Source organism: Balaenoptera borealis, assembly GCF_965194805.1.
Source record: "Balaenoptera borealis genome assembly, chromosome: 8".
In the NCBI taxonomy this organism is placed as follows: Eukaryota; Metazoa; Chordata; class Mammalia; order Artiodactyla; family Balaenopteridae; genus Balaenoptera; species Balaenoptera borealis.
This window is the reverse complement of record NC_138865.1, coordinates 99582306-99603875: the sequence shown is the minus strand read 5'-3', so window position 1 is coordinate 99603875 and position 21570 is coordinate 99582306. Positions and strand designations below refer to the sequence as shown.

Sequence of the window (21570 nt, the reverse complement as noted above, 5' to 3'; positions counted from 1 at the left end):
AGGGAGGTTCATAGAGGGTGGAGGATCTAAGAAGCCACAACTTGCCCTGAGGATAGTGTATGTGGATGAAGCCAGGAGAACAGAACTACCAGCTTTTGGAGCAGGGAAGCCAGTTACACAACTCAAGCTTCAAGCCATCCATGTGTTCCCTATGGTTATCCTTCTGCTATGAGAGGCCATTAAAGAAGGGGCCACAGGTCAGCTAGGAAAAGAGATGAAGGCTTGTTTATTCCTAAAGGTAAACGTCAACATATTCTCCAGTGATTGATGACGACACAACAGAAAGATCCCCTGAATCAAAAGAACTAAGATAGGTTAACAGGCGGCTCTGAAATGAAGTCTCACTGATGAGCATATATTTGCTTTAGAAGCAATTGAAGTATGTTTTTTTGGGGCCTTTTGTTTTTCCCAGATTTGGGTCTCTTAAAAGAGGATATAGTGGGTTGGATAGATTTTTTTTTTCTGTTCCTAAGAATTTTCAACAGCAACAAACTTGGTTCTCTTGTAATATCCACAACAGTGCAGAACACTTGGCCTTGAATTTGAGATCTGGGGATATTAACAGCTTGATTAGTTTAGTAGGTTTCTTTCTTATCCAAAATGTTAATTTACTTGAGAAAAACAGAGACAGGAGGCTCTCACTTCACTGTGTAAGTGAAGGGCAACCAGTATGTTAAAAGGCTGATTCTAAGCAGCTTCCTTCATGAAAAGGGGAAATCCAACCTAGTTGACGTTCGCCAGGTGGCTTCCTGAGTGTCAGTTGGTCAGCCTCTGCCTATGAAATGAGTAACTTCACTTCTGGGTATGGTGTTTTCCCCTAACACCTGCACTTCAACACAAAAGGCATGCACAAGAGATATAGAGAGTGTGCTTCCAAATCACTGAGCTGGGTCACTGGCAAAGTGGTCCATTGGTTCTTCCCCATCTACACATCCCAGCTAACTTCCACCAAAGCTGCTGATGTATGGTGTGGAATCATTGAAGAAAAGCCCCTTATAGCCCTAAGCTTCAAGGTGGTCACAGACTCCAGAAAATACCTAAAAAGGGCTGAAAAGAAGAGCCAGATAAAGTGACTTCATGGACAGAAAAGGTCCTACAGGCTCAGAGAAGGAGCCCCAGCAGTTGAAACCTCAGCAGCAGCCATCAAGGGCCAGGCCCATCCCACTGTACAATACAGGGAACAGCCCAGAAATATTCCAGCCCAACAGAGGAGCTGGGCCAGTGTTCCAAGCAATTTAGGTACAAACCTAAGTGAGAGGAGGCTGAGACACACCAAGTGGGTCATTCAGCTGCCATAGGCGTGTTTGCTTGCTTTCTTTACCACTAAGTGTTCAGTATCTGGCTTCAACTCCAGAAAACCTTTAACTCAGCCAACTTGGATATGAGAGGCAGTGAATCAGCATGGAATTCCTACTGTGAGCCCCACCGCGTTCAAGTTTAAGGTGACCAAATCATTTAGCATCCAAACTGGGGCACTTTTAAGAGGGAAAGGAGATGCTATTAATAATTACGCCAGGACAACAGGCATAAACCAGGACTGTCCTGGGTCAACTGGCGAGTATCCTCAACCGACCCAAGCTATTTGGGGGGAGGAGGTAGTTACCCCAAACAATGCTAATGGATTCCAAGGAGGTTGGCACGGACCCCTGAGGCTCCTGGCTGTGCAGGCTGTGGGCAGCACTGGCTCTTAAGCCGCTTACCGGAGAAAGAAACCACACAGCAGATGACTTCCTTTGTGGTTGGTGGGAATGTCATGTGCAAAGTTCTCAGGGCTGAGGGTAGCAGGGTAACTATGCGGTTTTAACTGTCATTTTAAGTGGCTCTCTCCTGCCAGACCGTACACACCGGCTTGGTAACAGCCTAAAACATACTTAGTCTTCCGAGCACTGTGTACCATTTATAGGGATCGCCCAGAGCAGACATTGAAGGAATAGCATCGTCATAGTTCTCTAGAGAAATAACACCTCTACAGAACAGGCGAGCGATGGCTGAGATCAGCTCCCCGGTGCCTGCGGGTGATTTCAGGGAGCTTGTGTCCTTCTTCCCGCATTGCCCCATGCGCGGTGTCTTTCTACGCACACACCCCACACCTCACGCACTAGCCGTAGCAGTAGACTCAAACTAGAACTTGGCAGCAAAAAGACCCACTCTTTGCATGATCAAAGTTTTTGAGAACAAGGCAAAACCCCCAACCCAACTGCAGGCATGTTAAACCACACATTTGAAAATTGGTGCTGGAACCACAGTGCTGGCCAGACAACCGCACACACATCCATGCTTGAACCGGAGTACCGTACGCTGTACTGAAGTTCACCCTTGGACACGGTAAAGAGGAAAGGAGGAGAAACTTACACTACTATCATCCATTCTCTCGCGCCTTTTAGATTTGTGTGTCTCATAGTCTTCCATGAGGGTCTGCATCAGATTCTTGGGCCGCTGTGATCCGGCAGCCTCTTCGGGGGCTAAGTCAGGCTGCAAGCTGGGACCTTCAGGTGTGGGGGATGGAGGAGGTTGGACTTTCTCTATTTTCCCTGAAACAACACGAAGAGAACACCCTTTCTAAGCTTGTCTGGTCACGACTGCTTTCGAAAAGAAGAGAAGAACACTGGCAAAAAAGCAACCTCTGACATACCGACTGGTACCAGAATGATGGTTAAGTGCAGGTCATTTTATTACAGGGATCAATGTGCTTAAGGATTAATGTCACAAACCCATCCAACAAAGACCTCAAGGAAACCGGTTTTAAAGTCAGTCAGACCGAAGAGGGCTCTCAGGCACTTTGCAGATATATGCCAGCCAGACAGACAAACAGACAGACAGATGCTGGCTCCAGTTGTTTTGGGGACAAGTATTCTATCACAGATCATACAATCAGACTGTCAGTGGTGGCGGTGCCTTTGAACCTTAAAGACCCATTTCTTACAGATAAGGAAAACTTAGGCTCAGCAAAGGGAAGGCTGTGCTGGGCCACCAGGAGCTGGCGATGGTATCCAGGTCTCCTGGTTTCCTTCCCAGGCTCTTTCTTCTCTATCAGAGGTCACCAATGGTCAGATGACCAGCCCGGGTTTTTTGTATGGACAACACATGTTGTAAAACATCTGAATGAGAACTAAGCTGTTCTTCCCAGGTTACTCCAGTCTTACATTGGCCAGCTTCATTCTTTACCTTACCTGCCACGGTCCTGAAAGCATTTAGGTTTGAGATCCCAGATCTTAAGGAATGAGTGCCAACAACAGCAGCTTCTATGTTGCAGAAAAGGGGTGCGTCAGACTTGGGAAAGGTGAGGTGTTAGTTTTTGAGATGCCATACAGGTATTCTCAGGATGAGGAGATTGGGTCCACAGTCATGGTGGTGTGGTGATGCCAGGCACCGTCACTAAGACCGCCTGCATCCCACCCTCTTGGGAAATGCCTTCCGGCCCATGAAGGAGTGGGTTATATTGCCAGAGCCCCAAACGCACCTCTGAGAAGTACCTTCAGGTGCAACAGTCATGATTTTTCCAACTATGCCCCCTGTGGGAGACACAGCTAGGGTCTGCGAACAAGGAATGTGGAGAAAACACACAAAATAAATGGATATTTCAAGCACAAAAGTTCAGAAACCGCCAGGGAAGGTTAAAGACCCATTTGACCTCCTCCAGACCCAAGATGATGGCAGCTCATCTTTCTTCGCCTCACTCCCCCCCAGACTGCCTGATGGAGCTGGAATCACAAGTGAAGCCTGGGGTCCATGTCTCTGTGTGGGTGGCTATAGGACTTTACTGGGCATAGCTCCTTTGAGGGGAGTTGGGAAGCCCCCTGGAGTTCAGGAGGCCTGAGTTTTAATTTCTGCTCTTCCTCATGAACCAGCCATGAGGTTGGCTGTAGACAATCATGTAATGTTCCCCCTTTAATCTTGAGCTGATCACTTAAGTTCTCGAAGTTTCAACTTCCTTAGCTAGAAAATGAGAATTTGGGGAGAAGTTGTCTTGGAAGTCCATTCTAACTCAAACATTTTGCTATTCTATCAAATACATTTGGCAAGAAGATCAACCTTTATTGATTAAAAAAAAAAGTATATGGCCAGCACATTTGGCAATTAGGTGGGGAAGTGGTTTTTAACACACAGACACTACATCTGTAGACCCACCATTACATTAGTTAACTTAGTGAAAGTCATTGCTTTGACCTCAATTACCCAGATCATCGATAAAAAGTCTTTTGATATTAACAGTAAGGTTACAAATATTTTAAGGTCTTCAATCTTCAAATTCTCTAGAAACGGTTTCTATTTTTTATTATGGAAATTAGGGAATGCTATCATGACACCTATGGACCCATCAACTATATTAAACATTTATCAAGATTTTACCACCCTTGCTCCATCTATCCTGCCTGCCTGCCTTCCTCCCACCCTCCTGTACTAAAATATTTAAAGCAATCTCAGACCTCAGGCAATATTACCCCTGAATACGTAGTATGTATCTCTAAAAATTCTGATTGACTTTTATTTTTAACTTTTATTTATTTATTCATTGGCTGCGTTGGGTCTTCATTGCTGCACATGGGCTTTCTCTAGTTGCGGTGAGCGGGGGCTACTCTTCGTTGAGGTGTGCTTGGGCTTCTCAATGCGGTGGCTTCTCGTTGCGGAGCAGGGGCTCTAGAGCACAGGCTCAGTAGTTGTGGCGCACGGGCTTAGTTGCTCCGCGGCATGTGGGATCTTCCCAGACCAGGGCTCGAACCCGTGTCCCCTGCATTGGCAGGTGGATTCTTAACCACTGCCCCACCAGGGAAGTCCCTGGTTGACTTTTAAAATGAAGCTTTGAGAAACAACACAGCAGTGGTGAGCATGCAGTTCTAGAGCCAGCCTGCTTGGGTTTGAGTTCATTAGTTAGCAGCCAAATACCCTTGGGGCGAGTTACTTGCCTTTTTTTTTTGAAGTTTTTCTATCTCAGTTTCCTAACCTGTAAAATTGGTATGTTGATAGAAGTACCTACCTCATACGGTTGGTACAAGAACTAAATTAATATTTTTAAAGTTAATATTTAGAATGGCAAGCATCCAATGAGTCTAGCTAGTACTTATTTGGAATCTCAAAGAATAATATGTCTACGGAGTAAGAATGAGCAATTTCATGGGAAATTCTGCATAAAAATTTCACAACTCTTCTAAGACTAGAAATAGATACCACATGACCAGGTTGGTCACTTTCTAACTGACCTCTCAAGTGTCCAAATCATCTCCCACCAGCCAATCCTCCAGCATTAAACTTCTAAAGCATAGTCCATATTCACTGCCTCTAACTTCACCCTTTCACATATACCACCCCTGCCTCATAATACTTTGTTTATACTTCTGGGAAAGCCTTTTTCACATACTGACTGTATCAATCTGGTTGTTTAAGCTTTTCTTCTCAATAAAGCTGTAAAGTCACCTGAAGATAGGGACCATTTCAATTGGCTGTGAATCCCCCTAACTCATTTGAATGTAAACTCCATTAGAGCAGGACCTTGTCTGTCCTGGTCAATGCTGAATCCCACAAGGCAGGAGTTCATGGCTATTGAATGAACCAGCAAGTCCATTATGAAATATACAGAGCAGCCACTTATTAAATGCTTGTGGATTGGGACAGAATTCCCAATACAGAATCTGAGGAAAGTGTTTAAACGTCTTCACCAAAGCACATGAAATAAAACAATCTTGGTCTACAGAACCACAGACGCGATGGCTTTGGAGTAATAACAAACACATTTATATGGCATTTCATTGATAGGCTTCAAGTCATTTTATCCTTACAACCCTGGGATGTAGTCAGGGTGAATGTCATGACATCTCTGAACAATTTAGACCACGGAGGCTCAGATGCTTAACATCAATCCAAATTACATGAGTTAGTAACAATCAGAGTTAGGTCTGGAGCCCAAATTGTGTTGACTGTTGCTAAATTATATAATTGGGTGTGTGCTGAAAGAGAATCGTAAAGAGGGTGAAAAGTTACTATAAAGAAGTGGACATTTCCTGCTCATTTCTTAGTATGCCAGCAAAATGAAACCCATCCCCGGAGCAAGTTTTGCCAGTTACAGCCACTAGAGGTCACATGAGTAGCAGGAACCAAAGACTAGCTTAGCAGGTCTGGAGCAGTGTCTTCCAAAGAGAAGGTGGCTGAGAGGTCTTGGAGAGAACAGAAGGGTTCAGATAACCAAGGCCACATCAGAGCCTCAGGAGAAGCTGTCACAGGTCTCCAGAGGAAGGGAGCCCCAACCCCAGACTTCTGGTCTGGTTGACATCTGGGGAAGTCGGCTTGGCTGGGCTTCTCTACTGTGATCTCCAAGCATCCTGCCTTCAGTATGGTTCCCACCATGACTGGAATTCTCACGCCATCTTAGTAATCACACAGGCCATCAAAAACCTGGATAGGGACCTAGCTTGCAGCCTAATCAAGTTTTCCCTTTGATTAGGATGGTGAAAAAACTTCTCGTTCTCTTCCACCAGTAATAGACACTGCAGACACCACCACTGTTTGGGCCCTGGGGATCATGACATAAATGTGATGCAAAGCTTGGGAAGTCTGTCTCATCCTTTATGGCCTTGGAAGGCACCTTGAAATTCCTTGGCCCCGAGGACAAATCTCATTAGAATCCCCAAACAGTGATGGTTATCTTTGGTGTTCATTGGCGTGCATCCAGCACTTCCCCAGTTCCCCCAGGTTCCATTCCCACTTGTCCCATCAAAACTTGTTCTCATATAAGTCTGTTCATCTGGTGAATGACTGAATAGCTGACGGTAGCTGAAAGTGGCCTCTATTTTCAATGATAAACATCCTGCTATCTAGTTTCTCACCTGGGCTGAACACTTTACAAAATAGCTCTCTTGAAGGACCCCAGAAACAACATGTACAGTAAGTGTCATGCAGACCTCAAGGCAGACCTGTGTTGGTCTTGGCCAAGGGCTGGTCCCTGACATTTACAGAGCAGGGAGCAGGGGCAACGTGAGCTTAACTGACATAGGAACCAACAGAAGAAAGCTAGACTGGAATTCAAAGTGGAGGGTAGAAAACATTCTCAAGTTTACTTCATACATATGATTTTGTCCAAACTATTCCATCTAGAGTAATTTTAGACTTAAGCATTTAAAGGTGTTTGAGGATAAGCAGCTTCACTTGGCTGGGATGATTCCAAAGCCGTGTTTCTAAAATCACGTCCGATTACCTTAGCTTTGTAAGATACTGCTCAATGCTGCAAACGGTCAAAAAGTCATTGGTCAAATAAGTTTGAGAAACACTCGACTAAAGAAAGCTTTAATGATAAAACGAGATAGATTTCCTTACCAGGGGACTTCTCTAAGGTTTTAGTGCTGATATGATTGTGAATCTCTAGTTTAGGAATGGGGGTGCAGCATTTCTCAAATTTATTTAACCACAGAACCTCATTTCATAGAATCCCTATTAATATCTCGAGGAAAACTGTTTGGAAAATACTATTCTCTAGTGTATACTAGTTAACCACTAACTACTAATTTATGGGCACAAGTTCAACTAATAAGTATGGGCACAAAGCTTATGTACAAGAACTTTCACCATTGTTCGTTTGTTTGCTTATAATTACATATGTGGAAACAACAAAGGCATCTGACTATAGGAGAATGGTTAAATTAGTTATGGCTTATTCAGATGATGGAGTATTATTTAGCCATTATAAGTCATGTTCTAGTCCCTCAAATTTAGAGGAATAGTTATGGACATGGGAAAATATTCAAAATACATTAAGAGAAAAAGCAGGTTACAAAAGCAGAAATATTGCAGGGGTTTAGGAGTGCAGGCTCCAGAGTTGGACTGCTTGGGTTCAAATCCTAACTCACTACTTATTAGCTGCGTAAAAGAAAACAAAAGTGCACACATGACACATGGTAAAACTTAGTCAGGATAAGATGAACAGTCTTGTGGTTGGCAGAATAATGGCTTCCACAAAGATGTCCAAACCCTAATCCCCCAAACCTGTGAATATTTACCTTACATGGCAAAAGGACTTTGAGGGTGTGATTAAGTCAAAGACTGTGAGATGGGAACACTATCCAAGATTATCCAGTTGGGCTTGATGTAATCACAAGGGTCCTCATAAAAGAGATGCAGGAGGGTCAGAGAGAGAGACAGAGAGAGACAGAGAGAGACAGAGAGAGAGATTTGAAGATACTATACTATTGGCTTTGGATATGGAGGAAGGGGCCACAAGCCAAGGAACGTAGATGGCCTCTAGAACTGGAAAAGGGAGGGAAATGGATTCTCCCCAAGAGCCTCTAGAAGAAACACAGCCCTGCCAATATCTTGATTTTAGCACAGAAGGACACTATTTTAGTCTGTTTGAACTGTCATAACAAAATACCATGGGTTGGGTGGCTTAAACAACAGAAATTATTTTCTCACAGTTCTGAAGGCTGGAAGTGTGAGATCAGCATGGGTACCAGCATGGTCAGGTTCTGGTGAGAGCTTTCTTCCTATCATGCAGATGGCTACCTTCCTGCTGTGTCCACACATCACAGAGAGAGAACGAGGTCTCTGGTGCCTTTTCTTATAAGGGCACTAATCCCATCATGAAGGCCCCACTCTCGTGACCTCATCTAACTCTTACTATCTCCCAAAGGCCTCGTCTCCAAATACCATCACATTGGAGGTTAGGCGTTCAACAACATACTGAATTTGGGAGGGGACACAATTCAGTCCATAGCTGACACATTTCAGATTTCTGACCTCGAGAACTATAAGATAATAAATTTGTGTTGTTTTAAGCCACTATATTTGTGGTGATTTGTTACAGCAGCAATAGGAAACTAATACACATGTAGACCCAATGTTATCTTCCAGGCAAATGTGTGCATGAGAAAAACTAGGCAGGGAGTAGTTAGGATTATGAATCACTTTGCCTTTTATCTTTATTCTTTACTTTCCAAGTTTTTTTCTACAATAAGCATGAATTAATTTTAAATTATAAAACAAACCAGAATTTTTTTCTTTTAAGTATTACCACACATGCTAAGAAAAGCAGATAAAGCTGGGGCTTTAACCTTCATGGACCAGGCAGATCCGGAAGCCTTTCTGTCTCACCAGGCAGCACACACAGGCCCAGGGGAGCTACTGAGCTGACACCTCCTGGGGCCTCAGAGAAGCACTGGTCACATTCACTGGTGACTCTCACAGGCAGACTAAGGAGAAGAGTGGGGGAAGCAGAATTTCACTCCAAATTAGTAAATGCTGTCTCCCATGATTAGTGGAAGAAAAAACTAGGAAACATGAATTTGTGTTTCCTGTTTGTTTATTATAAGTAGTTAAGCCACGCCTTGTCCAGAGAGAAAAAGCCACGCCTTGACTGCGTTTCTGGATTCTCCAAACAAGATGGATTTCCCTGTGCTGATGGGGGCAGAGAGAAGAACCCGCAATTCCTCCCACCCAAGGGAACTAGAGCGAGGGCTGCATGTCCTCAGTACACAGCTGCTGCCATCCATGACAGCCCACACCCTCCCTCTATAAGAAGAGGACTAACTTCTAAAAAGCCAAGAGGGTGGATTCCCATAGTTAAGAAAATTATTTTGGTCAAACATTAGGATTTTGGTGATTATTATATTCTATACACATGGCGTCTGATGTCTTAAAAATCAAAGATCCTTTGTTTCTACATTTCTCAAAAGAAAAGAAAAAGCCATCACCCACTCTTATTTAAAAACCAAACCGAACAAAGACGCCCACCAGATAACATGCCTTGGCCCAAGCCTCCTTCAATGATCTCCTTTCTTCACGGAGCCTTGGGGTGAGCTTGCAAACATCTAAACAACTCACTCGCAGATCACCAGAAAGAAAGGAGCTCAGACTTGCATTTTAAATTCCATTTCCTCCCAGTACAAGGGAATATCCTGCCTGTCAGATCTGGAGTCCATGGGCTTGTATGGTTCCAGCTATGACCCACACACTAAGAGCTAGTTCCTGGTCCTTTCATCTCCTCCTTTGAAGGCCCCAGGGGTGGGAGAATGCAATGATATGAATCTTCAGATTATAAGCCTAGCTCAGAAATGAGAAATACCCCTGCCTGGTGACACAAGTCTGAGAAACTTCCAAATATTATTACTTCAAGGTATGGTGGGATGTTGGATGAGTTGTCGATATTGGATCATTCCTCTGAACAGAACTGGAAAATGAAAACTGGAGAAGGAAAGAGTTTTGCATCTGCAGGGGAAGCATAGTTTAAGACTAAAAAAAGAAAAAAATTTAATTAAAACAGTAAGGATGAAACTCATGGTAAGTAGCAATTGCCCCGCCAAGATCTTTTGGTTAAACACATTTCTACCAACACAGTGAGCTTAGCTCTACGAACGTTATCACCCCCTCCCCAAAAAAGAAAATATTTTCATGGTAATTTGTAATTTCACTGTCACCCAACATGCTTAATAATGGCCTTTGTTTTTTGAAATCACAGCTGACTCCTGAAAGCTAATTCTTGAACTCTGATTTTATATGAGAAACTTTAATTCTAAAGAAGTAACTATGAATAAATCTCAGCTAGGACTAGAAAGCAATTTTATAAAGCATGTTGTGTCATTTACATCAGGGTTCCAGTAGCTGCAGAAGAATAACTCATAAGTAACTCTGCTAAGGTTTTCTAGGTCTTTTCTTAGAACAAAAACTGCAATAACGGGACTTCCCTGGTGGTGCAGTGGTTAAGAATCTGCCTGCTAATGCAGGGGACATAGTTCTAGCCCTGGTCTGGGAAGATCCCACATGCTGCGGAGCAACTAAGCCCGTGTACCACAACTACTGAGCCTGTGCTCTACAGCCTGTGAGCCACAACTACTGAGCCCTTGTGCCACAACTACTGAAGCCCACGCGCCTAGAGCCCGTGCTCCGCAACAAAGAGACGCCACCGCAATGAGAAGCCCGTGCACCGCAAGGAAGAGTAGGCCCCGCTCGCCGCAACTAGAGAAAGCCCGTGCGCAGCAACAAAGACCCAATGCAGCCAAAAATAAATAAATTAATTTAAAAAAACCCTGCAATAACAACAACTCTTATTGGAAGCCTTTTGTGCACCAGGCACTGACTGTACTAACTTACTGATGAGGTTGGTACTATTTTATTCCCGTTTTACTGATGAAGAAACTGAGGTTTAGAGAGGTGAAGTAAGTTAGTTACACAGCTAACAAGCAGTGGTGTCAGGATTCGAACTTTAGATATGAATCCAGAAAAATGACTGTCACATTTAAGCACATGTGTAATTCTCCTTGACCGGCTTTGGTATGAATTTATATTTGAGTAATGAGAAATAAAAGACAGAGAGACTGAGAATACCTGTGATGTCAGATGCATATAACTTTTGGGGAAACCTTTGAGCTTTACATTCAAGGTCATGAGAAATAAAATACCATTACATGTAACATGAATGTGTTCTTTGGTGCTCTAATGGCCTGTCCTGCACCCTCTTCCCACCACCACCCCCAGTCCTCCACCCCGTAAGTAGTCAGTAGCTTATTTACAAAGATGAAGTGGCTCTGAAACACCAATCTCCCTAGGGAAGCTCACGGCAAGTTGCCATGGTTAGTAAGAGACTGTCATATCCTGCCCTAAACTCCAGCAGTCACGGGGGCCATCCTGCTCCCAGGCCTGGTTTAGATTAGCTCACATTTCTTACCAGGCGTAGAGCAGGGATCTTACAAGAATTAGGTCCTTTGATCATCTTTTCGTTCTCAGCTCAAGACTGCATGTTTCTTTGTATGTAGGTTCACACAGTTGAGCAGTTGAGTCTGAATTTTTGGAAGCAGCTCTCCTTAACTTGGAGCGTGGGGTAGCCAGGCATGGGTAAAGGGCAAGTAACAAGGCCACCATGTGATGTCCCCAGCAAAGCAAGGGACAACCCAGACACTGTGTGTACCAGAAGACCCAGCACAATCAGCAGTGACAGCAGAAGCTGTTACAAAACGGAATGGTAGGAAGTTTTGTTCTTCTCCAAAGTTCTACGTCCCAGAAGCCATGACCATAGGCTTGTCACAGAAGAAAGACCACGGTCTATATCTTCTCAGGAGTGAAGGTGATGGGTTTAACCATGACAGTTGCCCTTTTCAAACCATTGAAGGCAATGTCCAAAAAGAACTTTGAACTCTGTAACTTGAGAAGTTCTGACATCACTGAACACCTTCAACCTTCACCCCTTGCCAAACCCTACTTCGACCTAAACTTTTCTTACCAATTCCTTCCCAAATGGCATGTGCTTTTAAAAATGAACATATTCACTGGGTTCAGATAAATAAAAATACAGGGAGTTTCTGATCCAAGGCAGAAGGAACAATTTTTTTTTTAAATAAATTTATTTATTTTATTTATTTATTTTTGACTGCGTTGGGTCTTCATTGCTGCACGCCGGCTTTTTCTAGTTGCGGTGAGCGGGGGCTACTCTTCGTTGCGGTGCGCGGGCTTCTCATTGCGGTGGCTTCTCTTGTTGCAGAGCACGGGCTCTAGGCACGTAGGCTTCAGTAGTTGTAGCTCACGGGCTCTAGAGCGCAGGCTCAGTAGTTGTGGCTCACGGGCTTAGTTGCTCCGCAGCATGTGGGGTCTTCCCAGACCAGGGCTCGAACCCGTGTCCCCTGACCTGGCAGGCGGATTCTTAACCACTGTACCGCCAGGGAAGCCCCAGAAGGAACAATCTTAAAGAGCAAAGGAGAACAGCAAAGAGCAGACATGGTGTTCAATGACCACCAGTAAATGAATTTGGCCAGCGTTGGCCCTACTCCGCCTAACCTGGTCAGGTAGTGGAGTGAACACTTATCCCCGCACATCCTCGAATTAAGAAATGGATTCCTTGCTTGAGCTCCCAGTCCTTTCAAAGTTTTCAGGCAATGAGCCTGTCTGCAGAGTGAATGACTGAGCTTCCTCCTGGGGCATGAACTTTCAGAAAGAACTCACAAGAGCAGCCAGGCTAGATGGCTGACACGGACGACGCTAGTCCCTCGCCATCTGCCCAGATCTTTGGACAGCGTCAGCAATTTGACTGTTGTAATTTGGAGCACTGAAATTAAGTCCTGAAAGCACAGAGGAACCATTAAAACTAAGTTTTATCATAACTTATTTGGCAGCAAAACCCGAGGTGAACCAGCATGAGGTTCTTCTTGGTCTTTATTTATCCCACTTAATAGAACAAACTCTAAGTTTCACAGCAGAAATCGAATTTGATGACAGGTGCAGCCCCAGACTCCACTGGGTGTGTTCAATAATAGTACATGCATTGCATTGCTTTTCTAAATAATGGTATGGACACTTTACGGCCTTTCTAAAATCAGAAAAATGTGGAATATATCTGATCTCAAGAGTTTGGGTAATTTGGATTCTATCCCAGATAGCTGTTGGGAGGGTTACATGAGAAAATGAGAAATGAGAAAACTGTGTGTGAATTATAGTACTGGGCTTTAAGGTCTTGGTGAGTTGCAGCTACTGTGATTATACTTCGGTCACCAGAGAATGTTCAAGGAACTTGGCGGTATACATAATCATCTGTAGGATACTCCACGTTCAGCTTTAGAACCTTCACACAGCCAGCTGTGCCGCTATAAGATACACAATTTGTACCTGCCGGCAGGAAAGGGAAACACTGTACACTCCTGAAGAAGAGCTCTCTCTCACCTGGGCCTGGGAGGGAATCCTTCCGTCAGTCACCCACACCAAGGTCTTCTACTGTGGAGGACTGAGGGCATCTCAAGTGAGACTTGGCCTCATTCAGCTCTAATTCAGCATGGAACAAAGACCCCAAGCTCTGCTGCCTGAATATTGTGTTGATATAAACATTTTTTTTCTAACTAAAGGAGTTTTCTTTGTGATATTGGGAGATAATGAAGGGAAAAGAAAAAAGACCCAGTCAATAAGCTTTATAATAATGTAATGAACATCACATGTGCAGTCAATTCAAACTGACAACAGAAGTCAAAACACCTTGGAAATCTTATTTTTATAAGATGTATAACTATCTTTCCACATATTAAAAGACCTAAACAGACAAGTTATGGGACTCAATATCCACATCTTTTCCTTGACCGCTCTCCAGAATGTCCCACTGGGCAAATTGTCTGACTTGGTAAATCAACTCGACACCTGGCATGAAAATGCAAACTAGTTCCAAAACCTAAGCTAATCGTCACCTAACTAGCTGGGTTTCTCCGGCCTGCCTAGAACTTGGAAGTGAAACCAGGATATCTAATAATAGACACAGGCACTAAAGAGAGAACTGTCTGCTGATACCCTTCCTATGAAAAGACGTTTTAACAGGTCTAAACTGTAACTTCGGTAAAATGTTTGGGTTTTCTTCCCAAACTCATTCCTCAAGGGCGTTTTACAGCAGTGCGTGGGTTACACCTTCAAATCAGGCTTGTGCACCTGCCTAAGTGCTTCCTTTATTCTTTACTTCTAAGTACCGTCAAGAGAAGGCTCACATGTGTTCATTCTTGAGAGCATGGCCTCTCCCATAACCCAGGGCACTCGTCAAGATGGTGGCCGGCCTTTAGACGTACATAGAAAAAAAGCCGGTGGAATGGACTCAGGAAAGCAGGAAGACTTTTAATTCATCAATTCATGGATGAAGGCAGGACAGCTTGGAGATTTGTGGAGATAATTACCCCTTTGAAAATCCTTACTGGCTTCCCACTGACCACAGGATAAAGTCTAAAATCTAAAACCTTTGACATGATTTACATAGCTCTTCACTGTCTTCTTTTGTTTTGTTATTTAAATCTCTTCCTTTAACCCACCCTAACTTTATTTAGGCACCTCAAACGTGCCAAGTTCTCTTCCTTTGGGGCCTCTGTAGGTGCCCTTCCTTCTAATTGGAAAAATCTCCCCCACCCCCTGAACCCAACCCAACTCCTTCAATTCAAAGCTTAGATGACAGTTTCCCAAGAAAGGAAGACTTTCCTTATCCCCCCAGTGAGGCGGTCTTCCTTGCTCTGTTCTTCCACAGGTCTCCACGCTTCTCTGTTATGAAATTGCCACCTTTGTTTGATGTTTCTGTTACTGAACTGTAAGTTCCCTGAGGGCGGGGACTTTATCTGCCTTGTTCACTTCTGTATGAACAAATGCCACACAAACCCTATTTAAGTGGACCTTCTTCTGTTAAAAGTCATGCAAGAACCAACAAGATTAAATTTCCATATAATTTTTCCTCATAATCGGTCTTTGAAAAGGATTACATCCTTTTAAAAACAGAAATCTCATCATCTTCCATCTCAAAAGGCAAGGGAACCAAAAGCAAAAACAAGTATCTTTTCAACACCTGGGAAATGGTTGGAAAACACTTCTCTTTCCTTATCACATCTTGGCTCTCAGTGGATTTTATTTGCCTTAAGATTTCAGGATTCCAACATGTCACCAGCATAATTTCTACCAGAGGAGATGTTAAAAATTATATTTTTCATCACCTAATATCAAATTGTCGTTCTGTGTCATGCAATGACCCAGCTGAGTCACCTCTACTGGCATGAAATGGGGAGTAGTACAGTAGGAACTCAGCAACATCTCCATTCACAAAACCAAAGTTGGAGCCAGCAGTTCTGAGCCTGGCCATGAAAGGTCCGGTTTGGCCGCTCAGAGTGATGTGTCAGCCTCCTTCCTGATCACGAACTTGGAAGCTGGCTGGCTAAACATTACTCTAAACGTTTCCAGGCATGGATAGAAAAAAATTACCTTTTGCATTCAGCTTCTTTCAATCCAGGTTGTAATTCTGGGAAGCCCTGCCACCTACTTTCAATGTTCTAGAGGTAAATGTGAAGAAATGAGTTGCACACACGTTATCATGACTGTGGTCAATGTGACAACCAGACCCAAGCAGGGTGCAGACTTGCATGGATGAACTACCATCTTACTAAAGGAGCAGAAATCAAGCCTATGGGGATGGGATATGCGGGAGGAGATCAGCATTAGCATAGGAGGAAATACGGGGGAAATTGGTACGGGGCTACTGGGATGCTGAAGGCAAACATTAGGACTCTGTCCTGTTTTAAGCCTGGCGGGAAGCCTGACGGACCACAGCAGGTCAGGGAACTAGAGGAAAGTGTTGAGATGTCTTAATTTTTGTTTGTGTGCTAGAAGTAAAGTATGGAGCAATATGGTAAGGTGTGTAATTAGAGATGGAGTGAAGAAAACTGAAAATACCACTGAGCATATGCAGTGTAGAGAAGGTTCTATAATGAAATAATATAAAGGGAGGGCTAGGTAAGTGGAGCCAGCTGTAACTGATAAGAGAGCCATGGAATCTGCCTGCCATGTGAGCGGAAGTTGCTGAGATGCCTACAGAGACTTCCTCCACCAGTGAAGCTGCAGGTTCTTATGCAGGCCCTTTACAATCACTTACTTGTGAAGCAGGCTCCCCAGACTGGGCTTCAAGTGGTACCAAAACTTTTTTTAGGATACCATATAGAAAGCCCAGCTGGCATCTCTGTGCCAAGCCAGCCCACAACAAGACTTTAAAGTGAACTCGACAAGTAAGGATCTTTGGGAAAAGCCAACCAGTCACTGTTAAGCATAGACAAATAGCCTCTTCTGAAAGTTTTCTTTGCCTCAAACACTCAGCTGGCCATTGCTCCATGACCTGAAGGCATTAAAAAACATATCAAGAAAGTCACCATGCTATCCCTCTTCCTGCTCCCTTCCCTTTCCTTCCTGAATAATTTAGTCCAAAAGCTATTAGGTGGGGCTGAACAAGATGAGTGTCTGCAGGGAGGGTGGGAGGAACCCCAGTGGCCCAGAGCAGGGTGGGAAGGGAGACGGGTGACCCAGCACAGGATGTTGGAGCCCAAGCTGGGTGAAGAGGGTGTTGGTGACAAGAAACAGCAGTTGCCACCCAGAAAGTGACACTTGAACCCATGTTTGGTGAGGAAAATAGTAGATTGGTTCCATAAGGGGGGAGGGGTTTGATCAAATAATAAATATATTGGGATAATAGGAACCAGGTACCTTGTTGTCAAGGAGGAGGTTACAAATATGGAAAGAGAGAAAATGAACCCAGTGCTATTAGAGTAGAATTAACGGTATCAGGGTGAGCTCATGGTTTTCAAGATAGGTAGGTAGATAGATAGATTGATTAATCAATCAATTGATAGATAGATAGAATGTGTATATATTCTCTAATTCTGACCATTGCGAGTGCCTGAGAGCAGTGCCTATCCAACAGCAATGAGCACATCAAACACTCAGACTTTGGTTTCTAAATACCACTCTCCACTAAAAGGAACTAGTGCTCTTTGTTGAAAAGGCTGATTTCAGGGTTAGGAAAGTATAAGATGAGATTGGAACATCTTGTGGCACCAGAAAGTAAAGATGTGCCCAAAGAAAAATGGGGACATGTCAAAAGGACACTGAAGTTAGCCTGAAAGGGCTCCTGTGAACTATATTTGAACAATTAAGGATAAAAATAACAATAGAAATGGATTATAACCCACTAAATATAATAGGAATCCATGAGACCATCTGTCATAGATAGATAGATAGATAGATAGATAGATAGATAGATAGATAGATAGATTTAAAGTCTGAAGAGGAGTGGGATGAAGATTACATGGTACCAAAGCATCTCCCCACAAAATATTTGTTAATTACAAAGGGAAAAAGTAACTATTGTACAGAAGCCCTCAGTCAAGCGATCAAAATTAGAATCATGTGAAAAAAGTTAACATCTGTCCCTGTAATGGGACAAACTGACACCATGTACTACCTGATTGGATGCTGTAAGAAGAATAAGCATCAGTTCTGTGGTATTCCTACCCAACATGCATAACCTGAACATAATCATGTGAAAACATCAGACAAACCCAAACTGAGGGACATTCTACAAAATTGGGGGTGATCAAGCATCATGTTGGCAATTTACTCTTAATTCAGAATAAAAAAGATATTTGTATTTAACTAGGGAGCTTTCCTTTAGCTTTGAGATTATTTCAAATTTAAAAGTTAATAATGGGAAGAGTTAACTTGTGTTATTATAGATTTGATGGAAGCCAAGTGTCAATGGGTTTAAGATCTGGATGGACCAAGATAAATGCCAGTAATTATATGTTAAGGCAACACTTCTTAAATTATCTCTAGTGAAGGAACAGTTTTTTCTGCCCAATCTATTATGGACCATCCATTAAAAAAATACAAAATCCCACACTTTCATTTGAGGACACTATCAAATTGCTCCAAGAGTTTTCAAATGCTTACTCCCTAGGTCTGTACTTAGCATGGATCAGGAATAGTCATGAACTAACTTGGACCACACCTTGAGCAGCTCTTCTCTTTGGTAGGATGTGTGGTTCCCCAAGTGCCATCATGTCCAAATGAGAAATAAAAATTACTCATCACAATGTTATCCATAATAGTAGCAACAATAATTACCACTGTAATTAACATCAACCATCTATACAAAAAGTATTCAAGATAGGGACTGTCCAGGCAACGGGAGAAGATTAGAGGACTGTCTTTACATATAGTAACTCAACTTCTCCAAAAGGATCACAGGACACAAATAGACGAGACCACCTTGATTCCAAAGTAATTGTTTTATGGTGACTTAAAGAAAGACAAATCCATAAAGATCAATTATACAGAAGGTGGACAAAAACATCTTCTACGGGTAGATCTGCAACACCAAGCCATAACTGTCATTGCTGGGAAGACACTCAGCATTCAGAAGGGGTTAGGAGAAGACATCCCCAAATCAGATAGGTTTGATTTAACTGCAGATACTGACATCAATACAGTCAACCCAAGGGCCAACTCTGGGTCTGTGCCACACATAGCTTCTCCCTCAGCCAAGAGAGAACAATAAAAGAGAACAATTCTCCACAGTAAACCAAGACCACAGCAGAAGGACAAGAAAGGAACTATTACATCCTTTGGGAAATGGCAAACACCATCTAGGCTCAGGGTTCTTCCAGAGGACACTCTGACACTCCCAATGTATGTCTCCGAACACTGAAATCCCCATTCCAGTGTCCCCCTGACACCGACTCCAGCCACACACAGAGGAGGGTCCACACATATACAACCCTGAAAGCTGGAATCAGCAACACCGATTTCTGCAGCATCTGTCTCTGGTCCGCGGCACTTCACTTACCTGGAGCAGTTTTGTAGCATGATGTTCGGGAGGGCAGTGATGGGGCATTCTTTGCCTTGGGGCTCTGGGTACTCTGCAAGACTTGTCTCTGCCTCTTCAGCTCCTCTTCCCTTTCTTGGGCTGCTCGGATCTCTTCTTCGATCATGGACAAAGTCCGCTGCTTCCTGGACCTCAGCTTGAAGGGCCCAACCATCACATCGGACTCTTGAGTGGCCAGGAGTGAGGCTGTGCTTCTCAACTCAGCTGCCTCTGAGTACTTGCTGAAGTAGCTCCCTTCCAGTCTGGTCTCCTCCATGTTTATCGGGCCACTGGTCTGCACTGCCGGCAGTGGCTGGGAGGGCCCCTTTTCCCTGAGCGCCCTGTCTTCAGTAGGCAGAATCTTTGGCAATACATCCCTTTTCTCTTGAACAGGGGAGGACACCTGAGGCGGTTCAAACATGCTCTGCGGCTTCTCTGAGCTGGAAGCCCCAGTTCCAGCTTCCTCCAGACTTGCTTGAGGTTCCTGCTGTTCTACTCCACCCTTGTTGGTTTCAGACACCGCTCTGTCCACTTGCTCGGCTATGGCTTGTTGAATGGCATTCTGCACCAGGAGACCAGCCTGATATTCCAAGGGGTCATCAACCGACGGAGAGTCTCCCAGCGTGGACGAAGGGGAATAGAAACCATGATCACTGAATGACTTGGAGACACCTTCTCCTCGGCCCTCTGAGGGGTTGTCAGTTTGGGGAGTCTGGGGCAGAGAAAAATCAGCCAGCAAATTTTCCTGGAGGGCATTGGTTGTCTCATTGGAGGCCCCACTGTCACTGATGTTGTCCATGCTGAAGTCATTGGACAGGGTCTCCAGGACGGTGGTATCCTGGGACCTCACCGACAGCTCATCCAAGCCAGAGTCAAGTTCCTCTTGAGTCAAAGAGACATTGACTGACCTTGAAAACTGATCCAAAATCCCAGGTTCGTCATCCTTGACCACGGTGAGGACAGCCCGGGCACTTGTAAACTCGCCGTCCTCTGCCCACAGTTTGGATAAGGGCCCGCGTTTGGAGGGCTCACTGTACAGCCCTTCCTTCCCCTGAGGAACTGTGCTGCCCTGGCCCCCTCCCCCAGAAGACTGGCTCTCCAGGGCACAGTGGGCTTTCTGTCCCTTGGCTGCTGAGGAGTCTTCGGGAGGTCCCCCGACAGAAGCTGGTCTCGAGATGGTCAGTGTCTTGTCTGAGCTGACTGGCCCCAGAGGTCTGTAGAAGGGCTTGATGGAGAAGAGCCTGGGTGTACTCTGGCCCTTGGCCACCGTTTGCCTGGAATTCTCCATCAGCTGGAACTGTTTGCGAGCCGCGGAGAAGTCTATCTGCTCCGTGACGATGTCCTCCTTTGCGCTGTCAGTCGCGCTGGAACGTTCTGGAGAGGACGCAGGGGCTGTGCAGGGCTGCGGTGAGGCCTGCTGCTGCCGTATCAGCAGCTGCTCTTGCTGCGCCCTCCTCTCCTTGCGCTCCTTGTACTTTTTGTGCGACTCCAGATGTTCCTCGTTCAGCTGCTCCTCAATGGTCTTCTCCTGCGGAGGGTTCCACCATTTGGCGGCGATGCCAGGATTCTTTTTCACGGCCTGACTCCGGATGAGTTCTCGCCTCTCCTTTTCCAGCTCCAGCATCTCTTCTGAAGGCCTCACTTTCCTGACGCAGTACTGTTCCTTCTCACTCTCGTCGTCCTCAAAGAGCTTGGAGGGCTTCTTGTCCTCGTGGAAGGCACGCAGCTCGAACTTGGCTTCCTTCTTCAGCGTGGTGAGAGTGAACTCTCCATCTCGGGAGGAACACCGCGAGCTGGTGGAGGAGCTGGGGCTCACGGGCACCTGCAGGCTGTTCCCCAGCAGGTCTCTGGGCTGGTCGGGGGGGTGGCCGTTGGCTCCTTCACCCTCTGCCATGGTGTCAGAGGTGCTCTGATGGAGCTCAAGGGGAGGGGGAGCCTGCCTGCCAGCCACTCTCTCGGTGGGTTCCGGCTGGACGGCCGTGTGGGCAGGTGGGCTTGGGCTGCCCAACAAGATGGCTGCTTCAGGCTCTGGGGAAGACGTGCCGTTGTAGGTTCCGTCCACAGCAGAATCGCAGCAGCTGGCCTCCAGCACCTCGTCTAGATATCGGATCTCTCTGGCCACGTCATTATCCAGAGATTCATGGTGATCAGCGAGGAGGCCATTGTGGGGGGATGAGTAGAAAGGGGAGGGGTGGTCCATGGAATGTGGAGTCGAGGTGATTCCGGGAACACTCTTACATTCTGCAACAGAGAACTCAATTTCCATGTTTTTGTGATCTGGGGGAAGAGAGCTGGTGGCAGGCTCCAGGGGATTGCCACTACAGTTGTCTCTCTCGTTTTTTAGCCGGATATCATCCTCGGAAAGCTCGGGAGCCTTCTGGAAAAAAGAGAAAACAGAAGTCAGGGTTAGAGACCACATCGCTTATGGATATGAACTTCAGACATTAGCTGATAACTGGAAGGAAAAT

The 21570-nt window shown here is 44.9% G+C and overlaps 1 protein-coding gene across 10 annotated transcripts in view; it reads right to left on the bottom strand.

Moving 5' to 3' along the window:
• The window catches only part of PALM2AKAP2 (PALM2 and AKAP2 fusion), a 508788-nt gene that overhangs the window by 11798 nt on the left and 475420 nt on the right, over positions 1-21570 (bottom strand). For 8 of the 10 annotated variants that reach the window (XM_082403766.1, XM_082403764.1, XM_082403767.1 and 5 more), the window contains 2 exons: positions 19085-21479; positions 2353-2531 (listed from right to left, as the gene is read on the bottom strand). In XM_082403766.1, the coding sequence (XP_082259892.1) occupies positions 2353-2531; positions 19085-21479 (2574 nt within the window). The remainder of the gene's footprint in view (positions 1-2352; positions 2532-19084; positions 21480-21570) is intronic. The other 2 variants (XM_082403768.1, XM_082403765.1) reach the window with 1 other exon arrangement.